The following is a 21,771-nucleotide window of genomic DNA, read 5'->3' as shown; positions in this document are numbered from 1 at the left end:
TCTGGAGGTACCTCGGTGCTCAGTCAGTTGAGCATCTGACTTTGGCTCAGGTCATGATCTCGCAGTTCATGAGTTTGAGCCCCACATAGGGCTGGCTGCCGTCAGCCTGTCAGTGCAGAACTCACTTCAGATACTCTGTCCCCTTCTCTCTGCCTTGCCCCTGCTTATGCTCTCCCCCCCCAAAAAATTAAATAAAAAATATGAATTTGGTCCTTTATTTATAGACATGAGAACTGAGACCCTTAAATTGCCTTCCTAATGTCTGGCAGGTGGTCAATAGAAATGAGGAGATTGGAACCCAGGACCTCTGGGTCTGGTGCTTCTTCTACTTTTTCACAGCCCTGACGTATTCCTTTCAGGGCCTGGGAGACCTTGACCTTGCCCACCCTCCCAACCCCCCCAGGGATTGGACATGGAGCACGGGGAGAAATTAGGATCCATGACCGTCCTCTTAGGTAGCATAATTTTACTAGTCATTGCAATGCCACACTTGACAATGAATATTGCTCTCTTTTGGTGCGTGTTTAGTATGTGTAAATTTTTTTTCAATGTTTATTTACTTTTGAGAGAGAGAGAGAGACAGAGACCGAGTGCAAGTGGGGGAGGAGCAGAGAGACAGGGAGACACAGAATCCGAAGCGGGCTCCAGGCTCCGAGCTGTCAGCACAGAGCCCAGCCTGACGCGGGGCTCGAACTCACGGACCATGAGATCATGCCCTGGGCTGAAGTTGGACGCTTACCCAACTGAGCCACCCAGGTGCCCCTGGCATGCATACATTTCTAAAAGCATGAATGAGCGTTTCCCCCTCTCTTGATAAGCAGAGTATCTTAGAAGCATATCCTTGCCCGTGCCCGTCTTGGTGGAGGACACCAGCAGCAGCAGCGAATACGGCTCGGTTTCTCCGGACACGGAGTTGAAGGTGGATCCCTTCTCTTTCAAGACGAGAGCCAAATCCTGTGGAGAGCGAGACGTAAAAGGAATACGGACACTCTTTCTGGGGTAAAGACCTGACTTACTTTGGGTGAAAGAAGTACGTCATGTGTCATTTTATAAAGGACACCGTGATTTATGCTGCATTAAATTCTTAACAGCATTCCAGACGAAAATTTCGAAGACCACAGCGCTCCACCTTCCCCTGAAGAGAAAGATTCTGGATTCTTTATGCTGAGGAAGGACAGTGAGAGACGGGCCACTCTTCACAGGATCCTGACCGAAGACCAAGACAAAGTTGTGAGGAACTTAATGGAATCTTTGGCTCAGGTAACACCTCTCATGGATACTTGGTTTTCCAGACTTTGCATACTTTCACTGTATCATCACACCTCGGAACTGTCACAGGCCATGTGGAGACAGGAAGGAACCGTAGGGCTCTTGAGGATGAAACCTGCCTCCCCCAGACAGGAAAAAAAGCAAATCTCCGATGTAGAAACCACATTAAAAAAATTTTTTTTATTTATTTGTGAGAGAGAAAAAGAGACAGAGGGCAAGAGGGGGAGAGACGGAATCTGAAGCAGGCTCCAGGCTCTCAGCTGTCAGCACAGAGCCCGACTCTGGGCTTGAACTCACAAACCGTGAGATCATGACCTGAGCCGAAGTCGGACGCGTAACCGACAGAGCCACCCAGGTGCCCCTAGAAACCACACTTCTGAACACAACTATTTGTAAGTCACAAGCACACTTTCCGTGTTGGTCAAGTTCCAACGGGCTACAAGTCACTGTGACCCTTCGTTCATTTGTTTATGAATTCAATCTGTTTATCAATTCAGTTATCAATTCAACATGCATTGAGCCACATGACTTGATAATTCGGACAGTGGCACAGGGCTCCCTGCCAGTCTCCTCTGAGCATTTAGGAAAATACTGCACACACAAGGGCCCCCCTGCTTGTGGGGCTATATTCAGATGGACAGAGGGTGACGGACAATAATGAGTAAATTATGTAGTGTGTCAGAAGGCCACATATACAATGAAAAAACAAAGCCGCTCAAACCCTTATTCCCTCTTGTATTCGTTTGCTGGGGCTGCCTTAACAGAATACCACAGACTGAGTAGCTTCAACAGCAAATTTGCTTCTCACACTTCTGAAGACTGAAAGTCTAAGAGCAGGGTGTTGGCAGGTTTGGTTTCTCCTGAGGCCTTTTCCCGTGGCTTGAAGTGGCACCTTCTCGCCGTGTCCTCCCCCAGCCTTCTATCCCTGTGCACCCCGGGGGGGTGTCTCTTCCTCCCCTTGTAAGAACACTAGCCCTATTGGATTAGGGCCCCACTGATAGGCTCTCACGTAACCTTAATTACCTCCTAAAGACCCTCTCTCCACATAGAGTCACATGGGAGGTTAGGGCTTCTACGTATCAATTAGGGCCAGTGGTGGGGCGGGGGACAGTTCAGTCCCCAATACCATGGAAAATATGTTCCCTGGGATTCTGCATATCTGTAGATATGAGGAAGAATCCCCTCCCCAAATTTGCCCCAGTAGAAGCAGGGTGTCCCCCAGCTCCAAGCCTCTGGGATGCCTCCTGTGTTTGGAGCAGAAGCTCAGGTCTCTTGAGGGTATAAGCCTCCACAGACATGCTCGGTCGCAGACATGACACTTGGTGTTTTCTTTTAGTTGCACGGGCATCAGGGACATGTCTCCCTGCTCTGGCTCCGGTGGCCACCGTCTGTCTCCCCTGCGCATACCTTCTGCCCTGCCTTCTGTCTTGGGAAAACAGCTGCAAAAAGGGTGTAGCTGGAGGAGTCACGTCAAGTTTGTCTCTCAGGCCAACGGTCTATCTGGTCTCAGCTTGTCCTGGGAGTTAAATGGAGCAACACTCTCTTCCTTGGCTCTTGTCTTTGTCTTGAGAACCCCACTAAGTTCCTCTGCTGATTCCGTCACCTTAGCAATTGTCTAATGCCCACCTCTTTTGATCCCATAAGAAGGGACAAAGGCCACATGTGTGCCAGCAGGGTCTCTGGGTACAAGACCTGAAATGAACGCCATCTGCACTTTCTGGGAAAACCCTGCTTGGGTCCTAAAGGAAAGCTGTCTCGAGTGGTTATTCTGAGGCCCAGAAAGGAGGGGCTCTGGGCTGGGGGGCAGCTGGGGCTCTGGGCTGGGGGTAGAGTGAGTACCCGGGACTCTGCACAGGAATGGTGGGGGGTGTGGAGGAGATGGGAGCAGTCTTGAACCTGTAGCTTTCTCTCTTGCCTTTGCTTCTGCTCACTCTGGTCATTCAAGGACGGGGGAACCAAATTTAAAAAATTTTTAAGTTCATTTGTTTCGAGAGAAAGAGAGAGAGAGAGAGAGTGAGTGTGGGGGAGGGACAGAGAGAGAGGGGGACAGAGAATCCCAAGCAGGCGCCACGCTCTCAGAACAGAGCCCGACACAGGGCTCTCTATCTCATGAGCCTCGAGATCACGACCTGAGCCAAAATCAAGAGTCAGACACTTAACCAACTGAGCCACCCAAGGTGCCCCGGAAGGGGAACCAGATTCAGATGAAAGGTGCATCTGGGCAGCAATTGGAAGTCGTTCATTCATTCAGCAAATACGTATTAACCTTCTACTACTACTACTGAATGACCATCACTCGTCTGTGTGCTGTAGATACTACAGTGAACAAAACTGTAAGAAAATGTACCCCATTGCAGCTGACATTCTAGTGGGGGAAGAAAAAACAATAAAAATTAGTAAAGATATAGTAGTAGTAGCAATATATACAGCCATACATACAGTTATAATATATAGTATGAATAGTAAACCTATAGTAATAATATATTCCGTGTGGCGTAATAAGAGCAAACATTTTGCATGAGCCAAGTATTGTTCTTAGTATTTCATGTGTATTCACTCATTTAATCCCCATGGCAATAGCGCTATAGTGATAGTTCTGTTAGCATCCTCGTTTTGAGAAGCAGACACAGAGGCACAGAGTTGTTGAGCAACTTGCCCAGGCCACACAGCCCTAAGCAACGGAGTCAGGATTTAGACCCCCACAGTCTGGCTCCAGGCTCCGTGCTCTTAACCACCACACCGTTCTCCTCCCTGGGTGACAGCTCCCACACGGCGACCAGGGCTGGTAGAAATATAAAGCAGGGGAGGGATTGGCGCTTTCGGTGGGGAAGGAAAGGAAATCACCGTTAGCCACTGTGAAGACTTCTCCGCACGGTGGCCACTAGTGCAAGGTGCCTGTCGGAGGTCAGAAACATGGGGAATGCGGGCATTGCCCAAATCTCATCATCACCCCAAAGGATGTGCTCCTCCAGTGCAGAAAGTGTCTGCTTGTTTGGGGTTTTTGAAGGTCCACCAGGCAGGACTGCCGTGACCATTGTCAGGGTCCCAGCTCTCAGCACAGAGCCTGGCAGGAGACTTCACTTCCATGACTGTGCTGAAAGTCTTAAATTTCGCCGTTGGTTAATCCTGTTTAATTGTCTGTGACTTCCTGTTTTTTTCATGCACACTTGAATGTTTTCCATAGAAGGAGAAAGAAAAATACTCTTAAAAGCAACCATCAGACAGCATGTGCTGGTGCACCTGCCTGAAGGGACCGGTGAGAAACTGTGGGTCAGAATCACATGCTAAATCCCGAATCATCCAGTGACAGCAAGGGTCCTTCTGAATGTATCGCTAAGGATGCTGTGACGTCACATGCTGGCCTAGAGGTAGAGCAGGTCCCAATCTAGGCTTACTGCCGGCTCTTCCAGCTGATGGGGGCAGAAGAATGCAATTATTAGGAGCCTGGGCTCAGCCTCAGCTTGCCTCTGCTTGAGGCCTGGCCCCACCACTTCCAGGCTGTGTGATTTAACTACTCCGAGGCTGAATTTCCTAATCTATACGACCGAGGAATGCTGGTATCTACCTCATGGAGTTTCTATAGGGAATAACTAAGACCATGAGCAATTGAGATAATAATAGAGAGTGTGTCACACATGTTAACTATTATTATTGCTGCTGTGACCATTATCAAGCAGGCTAATCCTAGTTGTCTCATCTCCTTCAGTTTTTTCTACAACCAGATGGAAATAATTATTTTCATTGCCTTAAATATCTCTAGATGCATCTTTACATGTAAGCCTGCCCTTTTGTAACAAGACCAAGCATGGAGATGTTGGTCAGGTCCCCAAACCAGCCCACAAAAGCCCTTTCAACCTGTAACATCCTTCTGAAGCTCACTCATCATTTTGAGAAGGTTTAAAGGATAAAGACTAGAGAGCACCTTTGCGGAAGAATCTGGATGGTACCGAGTGCTAGGAAAGGCACACCTGTCAGATGGCACCTTCTGACGCTGAATCAGGCTCCCTGGTACCCGAGATGCTCATTTGTGTAGGCATGCTGATGAGTGCACATGAACACAGGAGTTAGAACAGAAATACCGATTATGTAAGTGGATGAAATACCCCAGACAGAAAACATTTGCCAGAGTCGACAGCGTTCCTCTGTAGGACAGTGGCACACACGTCCAAAAGACCGGAAGCAACATGTTTTTCTGTTGTGAAAACAAAGCTAATGTCAGGAAAATGTTTGCTGTTTCATCTGCTGGCAAACATGTATCTGACTTGTCACTAAGATAAGCTTCCAACTTCTGAATAACTCACATTTTTCTTCTTGAACATATTTTCATGTTATTATGATATTGCCTGTGAATCTTTACTTTGGGTGTAATTTAGTTGGCGGTAAGAAAAGAAACAAAGTTTGTAATTGTTCCCAGTCTGGTTTTAATTCCCTTAATGACAGCTTTCAAGCTTTTCAATATAATCTTTTCTCAGGAAAACATAAACATGAGAGCGAGCTCCCCAAATGAAAATATACTGAGAGAAAGAACTTGATGGTACATTTATTTAATTTTAATAGAATCCTAGAAATTGTAATTTTCACAGCCCAACTGAGGAATTTAACTTTTACGGTGTAGTAACAAAATGTGCACTAGGAGATAGAAATGAATATAATAAAAATCTCGTTTCTTGAAGTTAAATGAGGATAAGTAACACCCTACTATCTTTCCTTTAAAGAAACAAGGTTCCTTGCACAAAGTAGAAAAATTCACCTTGACAGAAGGAATGTGTTTAATTATCGTATTATATTTTTAATATGTAAAAATATTGTCCATTGGTTCATCCTTACATCTAATGGCCTCGGTGGTGTGTAAGCAATTATTTCAAGCGTGGGGTTTGAAGTCGGCACCCCCCTTTTTTAAAAAAAGGTTTTTTGTTTATTTTTGAGAGAGAGAGAGAGAGAGACAGAGAGTATGAGCACGGGGAAGGGGCAGAGAGAGAGGGAGACACAGAATCCGAAGCAGGCTCCAGGCTGTCAGCTCAGAGTCTGACACGGGACTCGAACTCACAAACTGCAAGATCATGACCTGAGCTTAACGGACTGAGCCACCCAGGCACCCTTGAAGTGAGCCCCTTGTGGTTGAAAGGAATTGACACACTTCAAGGGCAGTTGCAGTTCTGGGGGCACATTGTAGGTTGCCTTACGTATCAGTGAAGGAGGGGGGCATCTTCAGATATTCCAGCGATGGTGGCTAGCCCAACCTCACAGAGACTGAAACTAGTGAGTGATTCTGAGGGTCTTCACTTGCCAGGAGTTTGTCCGTCCTTTCTTGGGTTTGGCTGCTCTTGGCCCTCGTGGTGTGCCATTTCTATTTCTGCGCATTCCCTTCTCCTCTCCACGTAGATTGTCATTCTCAATGCTATTGCTTCTGCTTCCTTCCTTATAACTAGATGTACTCCTGCTATTTTTAAAAAAAAATGTTTTAAGTTTATTATTTTTGCAAGAGAGAAAGAGAACTAGCTGGGGAGGTGGAGAGAGAGGGGAGTACAGAGGATCCCAAGCAGGCCCCATGGTGACAGCAGAGAGCCCCATGTGGGGCTTGAACTCGTGAACCATGAGATCATGACAGCCTAAATCAAGAGTCGGTTGCTGGGGGTGCTGGGTGGCTCAGTCAGTTGAGCGTCCGACTTCAGTTCAGGTCATGATCTCGCGGTTTGTGAGTTCGGGCCCCGCGTTGGGCACTGTGCTGACAGCTCAGAGCCTGGACCCTGCTTCAGATTCTGTGTCTCCCTCTCCCTCTGCCCCTCCACCACTCATTCTCTGTCACTCTCTCCAAAATAAATAAACATTAAAAAAAAAAAGTGGGATGCTTAACCAACTCAGCCACCCAGGCGCCCCTCATGCTGCTATTTTAGGACTTATTTCTCTAGACTGACTTTGAGCTTAAGATCCTATGGCTCATTGTCTGATCTCTCTTTAGCCCCCATTAAAATTTCTGAACAAGAATTTTATTGCCTCAGCCTGTCCCTGTTCGGGCAAAGCTCTCTACATCTGACTAAATCGTACCTATTCACCAGTGTATGGGGTAGGTACCCTTCCTCCCAAAGTCTGATTATTCTTGGGGTGGTGGGTGGGGGTGGGGGTGGAGCATCGAGTTCAAATCTGGTCTTTTTCCCTTAGCTGGGGGCACTTTGAAGCCCAGTTCCCATCAAGGGCTGTGAGAATGGCAGGCTCATGACTAATGTGTCCCACACAGATCAACTGACAGGTTAATTTATTTACAGGGGGCTGAAGAACCTAAACTAAAATGGGAACACATCACAACCCTCATTGCAAGCCTCAGAGAATTTGTGAGATCCACGGACCGAAAAATCATAGCCACCACACTGTCTAAGCTGAAGCTAGAACTTGACTTTGACAGCCATGGCATCAGTCAAGTTCAGGTGGTACTCTTCGGTTTTCAAGATGCCGTAAGTATGACATTTTGCTGCTGTCTTCCCAGAAACGGCCAACGAAAATCAGCAAAATAAGATAAGACATAAGTTCTGTTTTCTTTAAGAATGTTGATGAATGTCTTTTTCGATGATTAAGCGTGAGCTGGTTGGTTGCCTTTCTGTGAGCTGCTAAACAGCAGATTCGTTGTTGTATGTGTTTGTATCTTCCAAAGTTAGATACACGTGATATTGAACACCTTGGGAAATAGCAAAACTAACAGACAGCTCCCATGGCTGAACTGTGTGCTTATGAAATCACGTAGCCAGTCACTATTTGTTCTTTTCACTTTAGCCACACAGCCCACTGTAGTGGTTCACTTTCTAATTCTGTACGTGGACTGCCATCTAGTGGTCGCTGAGAAAAATGCAATGGTACAGATGGGAATGATCCTGCTAAGTAAAACCAATACTTTCTTTTTCTTTTTTTCACTTTTTCTCTGGTTTCCATGCACAACACTTTAAACATGTTTGTTTAAAACATATTAATTCTTCACTAAATGAAAATCAATCCACATGATCTAATGAGAGATTGCTGAAGGCTCTGCCCTCTCAAATGGAGTTGCTATGCAACACCAACTAGAAGCCCATCTTTCAAAACCCTGATTCAACACACAACATGCTATTCCTGAATAAGACTTATCTGTGGAACTCTGTGGCAATAAAGCTTGAAGTGACTCCTAGAAGGTCTTCACAGGGTGAGGGAGACTGAAATAAGAGAGTTCCTGATGGCGCCTCGGGTATAAATATAGAAGCACTTTGCATAATTGTACTTAAATCCCCCAAATTAACTCACTCCTAATGTGTTTATTTCTCCTACATAGATGCCTTGACAATTGTATTTGGTGCACCAAATGATCTCTCATTTAAAACCAAATTATAATCCTTCAATGGCCACTGGTGTTCTCTGAAACTCTGTGTAAGCTTCTTGGTCTTTGTGCTGTCCTGTGGACGGGAACAGCACTCCTGACTCAACTGAGATCCTGGGTAATGAAAGCAACTGGCAAAGCCCATCACTAATAATTAAATGCTAGGGGCGCCTGGGTGGCGCAGTCGGTTAGGCGTCCGACTTCAGCCAGGTCACAATCTCGCGGTCCATGAGTTCGAGCCCCGTGTCGGGCTCTGGGCTGATGGCTCAGAGCCTGGAGCCTGTTTCCGATTCTGTGTCTCCCTCTCTCTCTGCCCCTCCCCCGTTCATGCTCTGTCTCTCTCTGTCCCAAAAATAAATAAACATTGAAAAAAAATTAAAAAAAAAAAACAAATGCTAAAGGCACACTTCACTGCAACTAGGGAAACCTAACCATGTGCAAACAGAATGAAAGAATTTACTGATTTTGCACTTGCCCACACATTTGACTTCCAGCCTACAGGCTGGGAAACAAATTGGCCAGTAGAATTCAGATTGACAGTGGATTTGTTGTAATCATGGGCCTCGGGCCCGGGTCTTACACACACACACACACACACACACACGCACACACACACACACACACACACACACCTGCTCTTGCTCAATCACTGTCCAGGATGGGAATGAACCCCAATAATGTGCCCTGTTTGATGAAGAGCTATGAGGAGTGGGTCATAGTTCTAGAGGATCCTTTTCCATCTTCTGTGTGGGACTCTTGAGAGAAATGTTCCAGTTACCTAATGCTATACTCCGCACTGGTCATAGAAGCGGGCAAATTCTTTAAGAAATGAAAGTACCAGAACAAACTCATTCTGAAAGGATTTCCTAGAACAAGTGCGAACCTAGCAGTGGTTCACTTCCTTTTGGGAGCAACTACTCTGAGGAATTCCTCAGACTGACTCCTTTCTAAACTGGGGGATTTTTTTTTTAATAAGAGAGAGAAAAGGAGAGAGCATGAGTAGGGGGAGGAGCAGAGGGAGAGAGAGAAAATCCCAAGCAGGCTCCACTCTCAGTGTGGAGCCCCACATGGAGCTTGACCCCATGACTCTGGGATCATGACCTGAGTCAAAACCAAGAGTCAGACACTCAACAGACTGAGCCACCCAGGCACCCCTAAACTGGGGGATTTTGATGGGGGACCAAGGGCAAGAATAAGCAACTGGAACCCCAGCTTTTGGCGTGGGCTTGCAGCTAGGTCACCATCTCCCTTGCTCCCTCTAAAATCTCTGGTCCCCCCCCTTCTCTCTGTCTCTCTGCACCCCCCCCCCGTTCACTCTGTTTCTCTCTCTCAAAAAAAAATAATAAACATTAAAAAAAAAACTAATAAAATCTCTAGTCAGAGCCCTGTGGGGAAAATAGCCACTTTTCTTAGAAGGTCATGTCGACCAGCAATTAGTGGAGTTAACTCAAATTTTAAAGAAGACTCTTTTAGCTTTATGCTAATGGTTATTTTTTTAAAATTTTATTTATTTATTTTTAGTTTTTTGAGAGAGAGCACGCACAGTGAGGGAGAGGCAGAGGGAGAGGGAGCCCAGGCAGGCTCCACACTCAGCTCAGTGTGGAGCTCAATCCTTTGACCCTGAGATCATGACCTGAGCCAAAATCAAGAGTCAAATGCCCAACCGACTGAGCCACCCAGATGTCCAATAATTATTTTTTTAAGTTTTTATTTATTTATTTTGAGAGAAAGAGAAAGTGCCAGTGGGGTAGGGGCAGAGAAAGAGGAGAAAGTGAGTTTCATAAGCAGGCTCTGCACAGGCAGCGGGGCTCGAATGCAAGGCTCAAACACAGGGCTCAAATGCAGGGCTAAAACATGGGGCTCGAACTCACAAACTCTTACGACCATGACCTGAGCCAAAGTCAGACACTCAACCAACTGAGCCACCAAGGCGCCCCTGATAAAGGTTATTTTTTGAAAGATAATGCATATTATTAGTCACTAAAAAAAAGATACCCTTACGACCCAGACTTTCACTGTAAACAGCATTTCTGGAATATTCTAGCAGCTTCCTCCTCAGAGTCACAACACTGAAGGTCAGTGTTTATTTTTATTTAAAGCCCTTGGATTCTTTTTTCCTCCTTTACCACCTCCATCATCCAATCTGAAGTCATCATAAAAAATGGAAGTTGCATGCTCTGAGTCCTGAAGAAGCAACATTTCATTTAACCAGACTGCCTTTGATTTGCTTACATGGGGATCACCAGACTTTAATTTGAAATGGCACTTTTTTATTGTTTTCTGGTGACATAAAGAAATTACTCACAGTTCAAGGTGAAGAAACCTTATAGTTGTTTCGTTGATAGAATGTCATCCAGATGCTTGTGTCAGCTAGGTTATTTGCAACTAAAAATTAAAGTAGACTAAATGTCACCCTCTTTCTCCAGGTCAATAAAGTTCTTCGGAATCATAACATCAAGCCACACTGGATGTTTGCCTTAGACAGTATCATCCGAAAGGCGGTGCAGACGGCCATCACCATTCTGGTGCCAGGTCAGAAATAGTTAATTACTTTGCAAATATTTAGTGTTTGATATTTTAGATTACTATTCAACTATCATTTATGGTGTCTTCTTTACCGCATTTCAGATCAACTTAGCCTTTTGTAAAAATCTTTTCAAAGCCACTAAATTAATCTTTATCTTAGTGCATATAGTCTAAGGAATGTACTACACCAAGCCAAATGCTTACTATGGGTGAGGAAGGTTGCTTCCTTGTTTTTAAAGAGCATATTTGGATATGGGGGGAAAGAGGAAATTGTGCAGGTGACCCAAATGTGTATACATTGTAGTATACGGTTATCTGTGTCCACAAAACACACTCTTGCTGGTGGTTCCCAAACCTGCCAGTGTGCATTGAGTGATGTCAGCAGCTCTTTAAATTTATAGCTTTTCAGGCCCCATCCCAGACTGAGTGAGTAAGAATCTGCTGGGAAAAAGCCCAGGAATCTGATTTTAATCCAGCTCCCAGGTCATTTTGATACACAGCCAGGTTTGGAAATCACTGGTCTAGACAGATCCCAGCTATGTTTGCAGGGAGGTACAAAAGGGGTAGTGTTGATGAAACAGGGTTTTATGGAGTGAGAGACACATTCAAGTTCTAAGGCATACTTCCAAAGTACTTTGATAGTGTACTCACTAATGAAAAATTTTAAGCAAAGCTCTTCTATGTGTGTGTGTGTGTGTGTGTGTGTGTGTGTGTGTGTGGAGAGAGAGAGAGAAATGGTAGATATATAGATAGATAGATAGATAGATAAACAGATTTAGATACATAAATTAGAAATATGTTATACTAATTTATACATGTTTTATAAAACATTCTAGGGGCATCTGGGTGGCTTAGTCGATTGAGCATCTGACTCTTGATTTTGGCTGAGATCATGATCCCAGGATCGTGGGATTGAGCCCCGTGTCAGGCTCTGTGCTGAGCATGGGGCCTGCTGGGGATTCTCTCTGTTTCTTCTTCTGCCTCTCTCCCCTGTTCATGCTCTCTCACTTAAATAAAAAGCAAAAACCAAAAAAAAACCACTCCAAAATAGAAATTTAAAAAGATAATTATGAAATATCTTAAAATTTAGGTTATTTACAAATGGTACCACAAACTTTTAAGTCATCATCAGTCCTTCCAAGTTGTGGGATTCCCTCTCTTCTCTCAGAATACCTTGTTTGTTTTGTGAGTGAGGGCACTAGGGTCTGTCTTTATATTAAACCTTTGTCAAGATCAAGTAAAGATTAGGGTAGAAAATTTGCATAGAAATTTTAAATTAGAAAAAAATTCTACAAAGGCGCTAAAACACATAACTAGCAGTTAGATGTGAACCCTGGGAAAGCCGTGCTAGTGTAAACCTAATGTAATGCTCTAAGGAAGTTAACAGATTCTTATATGTAGATGACTTATCATTGGGATGGTCTTGGATGTGGGGAATGTACTCTAGAGGGGTTATATAGGGAAAAGATGCAAGGGGTGAAGGGGAATAGGTGTGTATTAGAGAGGAACAGACATAGGCAGAAGTTAAACACGGTAGTTTAAGTGAGCAAAGGCGCGAGATATTATACTTTGATATATTTAGCATATAAATTATCTGTTAGTCTAATTTTTTAAAACTTCCCTTTAAAAATGGATGACTTAAACGCAATGGATGATATCCTGGAATAGAAAAAAAAATTAGTGAAAAACTTGTGTCTGAATAAAGCCTATAGTTTAGTTAATAGTATTGTACCAATGTTAATTTCTTAGCTTTGATGACTATGCCGTAGTTATGTAAGATGTATTGGGGAGAGCTGGGTGGAAGGTATACGGGAATTCTCTGTATTACCTTTGCGATGTTTCTGTCAGTCTAAAATTCTTCCAAAATAGAAAGTTTACAGAGCACGCTGACTTTCACACTGTGGTTAACAGGCTGGTAATTCAGGGAGAGGGCAGAGAGTCACGTCTCCTTCTGCTCCAGCGGGTGTCCCAGGGATTGGCACTCTGCTGTCACCCAACCCATGTGTGGAACGTTCTCTATGAAGAGGGTTTGCTAAGGAAAGCTGTTTGTCCTTCCACTGTGGAATCGGTCCCTCTGAGGCTACTAGGAGTTTGAATGAAAACCAAAATTATTGTTTGCAAGCATTTAAAAAAGAAGTGGAATTTTTTTTAATTAATTTATTTATTTTGAGGGGGAGAGTGCCAATGAGCGGGCAGGGGAGGGGCAGATTGAGAGGGAGAGAGAGAGAATCCCAAGCAGGCTCTGTGCTGTCAGCACAGAGCCGGATGCAGGGGTTGATCTCCTGAACTGTGAAATCATGACCTGAGCCGAAATCAAGAGCTGAATGCAGAATTGACTGAGCCACCAAAAAAGTGGAAATTTTAGAGGACCATAACTAGAGGAAGTATTTTTTATATTCCTCCCAGGTTAGGGGGAAACCATATGCATTTGTATGCCAATGCATAAATGATGAAATATGCGAACAAGAGGAATTGATTTCAAGCAGTTGAGAGTTCCATCAAATTTCTGGATGTCCCTAAAGATTTTGTTATACAATTGAGATTCAAAGAAACTGCATTAAAAATGCTTGTCTTGGGGCGCCTGGGTGGCTCAGTCGGTTAAGCGTCTGCCTTCGGCTCAGGTCACGATCTCACCGTTTGTGAGTTCGAGCCCCGTGTAGGGCTCTGTGCTGACAGCTCAGAGCCTGGAGCCTGCTTTGGATTCTGTGTCTGCCCCTCTATCTACTCCTCCTCTGCTCATGCTCTGTGTCTCTCTGTGTCTCAATAATAAATAAACGTTAAAAAAGAATGCTTGTCTTCACAATCCCTTGTTAAAAATTCCTTCTAGACAGAACACCACAAATAAAATGTGTATGACATATTGAAATGTATGTCATCATTAGTGCATATATTCCCTGGGTCTGTCCACCGAGAGGACCAAATCTTAGTATCTAAACACCATTTTCCAGTAAAAGGAATCCGTGCTCCCTGGAGAGATGGTTGATTCCAGGCCTGGGGTAGGGGAAATACAGGTGAGCCTGGAATATCTTGGTGATGCCAAAAAGTAAGGAAGTGCCAAAAATGGATGGAGGGTTTTTGAAAGGACATCGCAGACCACACCCATTTGAAGGAGTTCCCCAAAGTGTAAGCCAGAACAATTTGAGCAATAAAATAAAATAATAATAGCATATTAGAATAAACCAAATATCTGTAAGTCTACACGATTATAAATAATTGAATACACAAATAAATGCAGGAAAAGAGCCAGCTCTTTTTTACAGAATTCCAGTTAATAAAGGTAGCAGGTATGAGGGAAATAGAACATCACCATTCAGCAAACAGCACAGTAATGATTCCTGCAGGCAAGAAACATCAATGGCTGCTGAAATCAGTAGGCACAGGAGTAATGAGAAACAGGATATTTGAATGGTTGCGCGGTATCTACCCACAAGATTATTCACTAATTTCAAAGGGAAAACAGTGACTTTACCGTGGGGAAACCAGCAGATACCTCCTTTACCAAGCGATCAAGGTAAGCATTGCTAGTAATAGGACACATCACCCCGTACCTCCTGATGGGAGACCCTTAGTAGTGAACAGCATCACCTTTGTGGTTTTCTTCCCAGAAAACGCACAGCCTCAACCTAAACATAAGACGTCGAACTCCAGAGGAGGGTCAAAGTACTCCTCGAAAGTGTGGAGGTCGTGGGAGATAAAGAAATAGCTGGGTACTACCTCAGACTGGAAGGGACTAAGGAGACATGGTAACAAAATGCAGTGTGGGATTCTTGTTCAGGAAAAGGACATCAGTGGGAAAACTGGTGAAACTCAAATAAGGTCTGTGGATTCCTTCGTGGTGTGTCAACGTCCATTTCCTGGTTTGGATCCTCGTCCCACCGTTCTGTAAGATGTCAAGTTTGGGGCAAGCTGCTGAAGGATATACGGGAACTCTCTGTACCATTTCTGCAACTTTTTTGTTATTCTAAAAGTATTTCAAAATAAAAAGTACAAAATAAAGAAAGCATTCAATCTTCTCTCTCCCCCCAAAAAGAGCACACAGCACAGAGAGTACAGTGCAAGCCCCTTCGGAGTTTTTTCCTCAGGCAGTTTTCTCACTTGTCATCAAGAATCAGCCTTCAGATGATTGGCAACATTGAGTCTCTGTTGTTACAGTCTGGCTGTGGGTGACCAGATGGAGAAGTGCTGAGCATAGAGACCATGTTGGCAGTGCTAAGAGAGAATTGATAATGTAGGCATACCAACTACATTGCCAAAAAATTTTTAAACTGCTAAAGCACTGGGTACTATTACCAGTGAGGCTGAACTACTCATGTGCCCTGTGACCACATTAATGTAAAATGACCAGCATTCTGTACCATGAGCTTCCACTGCACTGACACAGATTGTGATCTTACTTGTTATCAGAAATACCCGGGGTTAAAGAAGCTTGGTCTGATTATTCTCCGGGGAAGGAACCACTTGGGGTGGTGGCTGCGGGTAGGGAAGTGGGAATAGTATTGTTGTTTGATCCCATCTTGCCGTATTAGAAACCGGCACTGGCTCTGGTTTCCCACACATGGGCTTAAGTGCTACCCACTCGTTACAGGGCCCCCTGAGTCCCCGCCTTTCTCCTGACACTTGCCTCTCTCCTGACAGTCCATTCTGCCTTCCACTCTTCTCAGCGGGCTCTGGACCATCAGTTGAACTTCCTTCTCTCAAACACGTCTGCCCCTTTCTCCACCAAGCCTAGGCTTTCCCCTCCTCCAGAGTCCTGCTTAGGCTCTTCTGGTTCCCTGAATCAATCAATGACTAAACCACCACTGGGTCTAGTCACTGCAGATGTACTTTATTTACCTCTTTAGCATTCCTAATACGTGTACGTGTGAATGGTATAGGTTGCTAGGTCTATAACTGAGATCATCTCATTTGTGCTTATAATTTCGTGTTATCTTTGTACCTGCTCTGATGGCTCTTCCCATATGCATTCTAGTTCTCCTTTAGATTATTACGTCTTTGAGGACAAGGACCAGATGCTCTATCTCACTTGCAGATTTTACCATGTGTGATTTGATGATGTGTATTCAGGGGGCCACCACAAAAGTCCAAAATAACAAAGTATTGCATTTGCTTACAATTTTCTACTTTATTCAGATTATCGGAGAGAAATTTTTCAGTCTTTTATACATATATAAAATTGAAATTTATGATAAAACATACAGAGTTAGGGCTATGTAAGGAGATGTTTAAATATAATAATAAATATCAGAAATTTTCCCTCCCCAAAAGCGACATTATAGTCAACAGCACAATAAAACTTTTTAATTGTTTTTTTTAATTTTCAATTTAGAGACCATAAAAGAAATTTAAGAATAATTTTAGAAAAATTTAAAAGAGCTAATCTTGTGTTCTAATTTAACCTAGAATTGCACTTTCTTAAATTACTTTTAAAGTAAGATTCTTAAAATTATTTTGTTTCCTTATAAATACAAATAATCCTAGTAGTATGACTCTTCCATTCTGCCAACATTTTTTGAGAGGCTAATATGTCCTAACCCCTGTACTGGGTTCTGGGTTTACAAAAGTAAAACACCTGATTTTGAGGCCCTCCCACTCTAGATGAATTAGGAAATGGAATTTTGGAAAGAGAAAAGAGATGATGCAGAAAGCAGAGTAGAGGTGGGGGCTTGGTGAACCTTCCGAGATAAAGGGCAGGATGTGAAGAAGTTAGAACCCTTGTGTACTGGTAGTGAGATTATAAAATGGTGCAGCCACTATGGAAAACAGCATAATAGCTCCTCAGAAAATTTAAAACTAGACTTACCATACGATCCAGGAATTCCTCTTATGGATATATATCCAAAGAAGAAATTGAAAGCAGGATCTCAAAGAGGTATTTGCACCCCCACATTCATAAAAGCGTTATTTACAATAAACCAAGATGGAAGCAACACAAGTGTCCGCTGACGAATGGATAAACAAAATGTGGTATATACGTGCAATGGAATATTATTCAGCCTGAAAAGGGAAAGAAATTCTGACGCGTGTTGCAACATGGATGAATCCTAAGGACATTATGCTAAGTGAAGTAATAAGCCAGTCTCAAAAAGACAATTACTGAATGATTCTACTTGCATGAGGCACCTAGAGTAGTCCAACTCATGGAAACAGAAAGCAGAATGGCGGTTGCCAAAGACAATGGGGGGAGGGGAAATGGGGAGTTGGTGTTTCATAGGTATAGAGTTTCAGTTTTGCAAGATGAAACTTATAAAAAGTTTGCAACTTTAAAACCAGTTCTCAATAGGGGTTGAGCAACAATACAAATATACTTAACAATATTGAACTGTGTACTTAGAAATGGTGAAAATGGTAAATTTTAGGCCAGGCATTATTTTTTTTTTTTTTAACTACAGTGAAAATTTAAAAAATAAATACATCACCAGAGAGATAAAGGAAGTCAGAGCTACATAAGCCTGGCCCCTGAGGAAGGGCACTCTGATTTTTGTTATGGGCAAGAGATGAGGTGTTTTTTTAGACTGTTGAATCTGCAGTGCTGGCCTCCCAGCAAGAATATGCAGGAGGTATCGGATGTAACAGGATCGGGGCTGGAAATATAGTTTGTTATCCACACGTTACAAATACTTAACTCTAATAGATTTGAATGAGGTCAGCTATGGAGAGTAAGAAATATAAAAAAAGTGAAGGGTAGAATTCCAGGTTCCAGGTTCTAGGTTCCAGATGGTAGATAGAAAAAGATCTGAAGAAAAGACACAGCAGCCAGAGATTTAGAGGAAAATACCTTCCACAGGTCCAGTAAAGTAAGGAAAGAAAAGTTACCTGGAGGATTTGTTACCCAGTCAGCCTTTGGTCGCCTTGCCCTGGTGGCTGCATTGGTGGTGGGAAGGGATCTTCTGTTCCTCCCCTTGGAGCCATCTCCCCACACAGGGGCTCTTGACCTGTGGTTCATGGACTCTCTGGAGCCCGTGGCAAATGGACTCAGGGTATCTAGGCAAAATGTTGTATGAATGTGCTTTTCTTCTGCAGAGAATCTCCATGGCTTTCATCAGATTCTTGGTGGGTTCTGTGATCCAATAAAAGCTCCATGTGCCATCATAGCATGTGGAGTCAAGATCCTGCTACCCTGATTTCACTTAGATTATGAATGTCGTAGTTAATAGTTGCCAGATATTACATAATCTAAAAAATGAATTTCACTTGCATAAACAAATGTTTATATTAACAGATTTTTACATAATTGCCTTTCCGATTTTAGCATTTTCCCACATATCTTATGTGCAGTGTGATCATTTTTCTTCTGTGTGAATTAGATCATTCTGAGTTAATACATCGTGTGAATTTTGCCAATTCGCTGGGAAAGAAAGCATAAATTAACGCACAAAAATCCATCCCTACTTTTGGAAAAGCATTTTGTAATCCATATTGATAGCAGGGGAGAGGACATTCATGTCTTAGGAAATGAATTAGTCATATTTTATTAACACTGTTGTTGATATTACGCCTCACAGAACTGAGGCCACATTTCAGCCTCGCATCTGAGAGTGATACCGCGGATCAAGAAGACTTGGATGCGGAAGATGAGCGTGAGGAACAGCCTTCAAACCAAACCGTCCAAAGACCTCATGCTGTCATCGAAGATGCCGTGGCTACCTCAGGGGTGAGCACGCTCAGTTCTACTGTATCCCATGACTCCCAAAATGCTCACCGATCACTCAATGTGCAGCTTGGAAGGATGAAAATAGAAACTAATAGGTAAGTCCTATTTTCACGTGAGTGTGGCTTTCTTTTCCCTTACTCTTATGTAAGTGCATTTAGGTTTTCTTTACAGTTTGGTCCACAGAGAATACAAAATAGGATTCCTTTGTCCCATTCACGTAAACTTGGCTTGATACCTTTCTTGATCAAACAAGAGCGGTTTGTCATAGTCTCCTTAATCAAAATCATTTTCTGCTTATTCTACCAATTCAAGCCTTATTCAGCACCATTCCTTTGATTACTGATTTATCTCCAAGTACACTGAGATTTTCACAATAGTTGTAACTTCAGAGACTATCTTGGACACAGAATCAGAGCAGCATGTATCATCCAAGAGAGACAGCTGAAAGACAGAAAGTTCATGTTCTTGAAAGCCTGTGGTTTGGAATATCCAGTTCTTTTAGGAGAGGAAGATGTCTGCTTTTGAAAAGATACATTTAATGGTGCTAAAGCTTTGCATTTCAGAACCTTGAAAGAATGAGCAGTTGATTGCATTTAGGATTCTGTTTCATTTGGAATATGCTGTGTCATATCTGGACTTTAATTTTTCTTTGAGAATTTGGTAATATAGAATCCACATGTTAAGGTGATTAAGTGAAGAGTAAATATTTCCTGTTCTTCACAGATGTTGGCACAGTTCAGGGGCTGAGTCTATGATTTATAGCTTCCTGGTGCTGGCTACAGTTGACAATGTGGGCAACTGACTTTCTGACTCTGGGTTTACAGTTTAGAGTAAAAACCTTTTTTGGGGGGGGGCGTGAATCAATAGATGTTCAAATATTTAGTTGAAAATCTTAGTTGTTCACCAGGGAGATAAACATATTTTATTTCTAGTTTTGAGTTTTAAGTTTTTAAAGTTAAGCTTGAATACCAAGCTTAGTACGAATAGTAAAGCTCATCCTATACTCAGAAACGGAAATTTTGGTTGCATGACTAAGTAAATCCATATGTATCATCTATGGTTTGCATAGAGCGAAATCTTTCTGAAAAAAGGGAAATTTTCTCCCTGACTTCCAGATCTTAATCTTGTCCTCTGAAACCCAGCTCTTACTGGGCATCATTACTACTTTAGTGGAAGAATTTGAATCTTTTCTCCTCTGAGACTTCCTTCAAAATCCTTAGTGTCCTTCATTTCCTCCTCTTGTCAGACAGCACCCCAATCACGACACTGCGTCCATTAGAGTAGGTGTTAACTTTAGTCATGTTTCTTTTTAGTTTATCCTCTGTGGTCCGATCCTGAATGAGCTGTTGTTAATACCCCTCTCTGATCTCTGGAGGAGGAATGTTCGCTCCTTACTGTTCTGGACCATCCCCAACTCCTCCTCCACCCATGGTCAGAATTATACATGCAATAAAGCTACATTATTTACCAGTAAGCTGGTGTATTTGCTTCTCTGGCCCTAAAACCTTCTGTCTATATACCCTGGCTTATGTCAATAGAACCTTCCTGTCCTGAATGCAGCCTTTTCCTTCTCTCCTTAGACGACGAGAGTTCTCCTGGCTTACACCCTGTCCATGTCCTCTGTCCGCCATACTTGCACCATGCCATCCACGGCCCCTCAGGGCTGCTTTTCTGAGGGGAGCAGCTGGCTGAGGGCCTGCCTTCCACGTGTTCCCATCTCTGCTGAAAAGGCTACAATTTGCCCTGTTTCTTCATTGCATTAGGAGCATGGTTGCCTTTTCACAACAGCCCACACAGTTCTCTACGTATTTACACTTACATCTGTGAAATCTATAGGATTATGAGCCTCCTTTTCCTGTTTCTAGTAATATCACCTCACGCATGAAAAAAAAGGGCAGCTGTTCTAGTACTAAGCAGTGGAAACGAGAGATTTATCACATCTGTAATTTTTAGTTGAAGATCACTTGATCTATAGAGGTCCATCTGTTGCCAAATAAACTTAGAGGAAATGTTAGATTTAGGAAATGTTAGATTTAGTGTTTTGGAAAGGTTGTGGCCCTCATGTTAGAAATCTTAAGCTTATCCACCCTATGACCCAGCAATAGCACTGCTGGGAATTTACCCAAGGGATACAGGAGTGCTGATGCATAGGGGCACTTGTACCCCAATGTTCATAGCAGCACTTTCAACAATAGCCAAATTAGGGAAAGAACCTAAATGTCCATCAACTGATGAGTGGATAAAGAAGCTGTGGTTTATATACACAATGGAATACTACTTGGTAATGAGAAAGAATGAAGTATGGCCTTTTGTAGTAATGTGGGTGGAACTGGAGACTGTTATGCTAAGTGAAATAAGTCACACAGAGAAAGACAGATACCATATGTTTTCACTCTTATGTGGATCCTGAGAAGCTTAACAGAAGACCATGGGGGAGGGGAAGGGGGAAAAAAGAAGTTAGGGAGGGAGGCAAACCATAAGAGACTCTTAAAAACTGAGAATAAACTGAGGGTTGATGGGGGGTGGGGGAGAGGGGAAAATGGGTGATGGGCTTTGAGGAGGGCACCTGTTGGGAGGAGCACTGGGTGTTGTATGGAAACCAATTTGACAATAAATTTCATATTAAAAAAAAAGAAATCTTAAGCTTATATTTAGGACAATCACTGATCAAAGCAAATCAGGTTTATCCAGCTCTTGATTATTAGATCACCGATAATAATACCAAATGGAGAAAATAACAGGATGGCTTTAGAATGCATATTTTACTTATATTTCCCTATATGTTTACATAAAATGTTCTGGAAATAATTCACTTGATGGCAATTATTGGGACAGTAATGCAGGACGATAATGCAGAGTTAGCTAAAATTTAACTCACCCAGAGCTGACTGTTTATCTAGGACACGATTCCAGAATTACCCACCCCCACCCATCTGAGTTAAAAAATCAACCTCAGGGCAGATGGCTTTACCAAGCTTTTCTGGAA

General features: G+C 43.1%; 1 protein-coding gene across 4 annotated transcripts in view; it reads left to right on the top strand.

Moving 5' to 3' along the window:
• Positions 1-21,771, top strand: part of MAP3K5 (mitogen-activated protein kinase kinase kinase 5) — a 207,842-nt gene that overhangs the window by 178,546 nt on the left and 7,525 nt on the right. For 3 of the 4 annotated variants that reach the window (XM_047857784.1, XM_047857787.1, XM_047857786.1), the window contains 5 exons: positions 819-999; positions 1,092-1,260; positions 7,533-7,718; positions 11,035-11,140; positions 18,637-18,880. In XM_047857784.1, the coding sequence (XP_047713740.1) occupies positions 819-999; positions 1,092-1,260; positions 7,533-7,718; positions 11,035-11,140; positions 18,637-18,880 (886 nt within the window). The remainder of the gene's footprint in view (positions 1-818; positions 1,000-1,091; positions 1,261-7,532; positions 7,719-11,034; positions 11,141-18,636; positions 18,881-21,771) is intronic. The other variant, XM_047857785.1, reaches the window with a different exon arrangement.

The sequence above is a fragment of the Prionailurus viverrinus genome, chromosome B2 (assembly GCF_022837055.1).
Source record: "Prionailurus viverrinus isolate Anna chromosome B2, UM_Priviv_1.0, whole genome shotgun sequence".
Lineage (NCBI taxonomy): Eukaryota > Metazoa > Chordata > Mammalia > Carnivora > Felidae > Prionailurus > Prionailurus viverrinus.
This window is presented reverse-complemented; position numbering and strand designations above follow the sequence as displayed.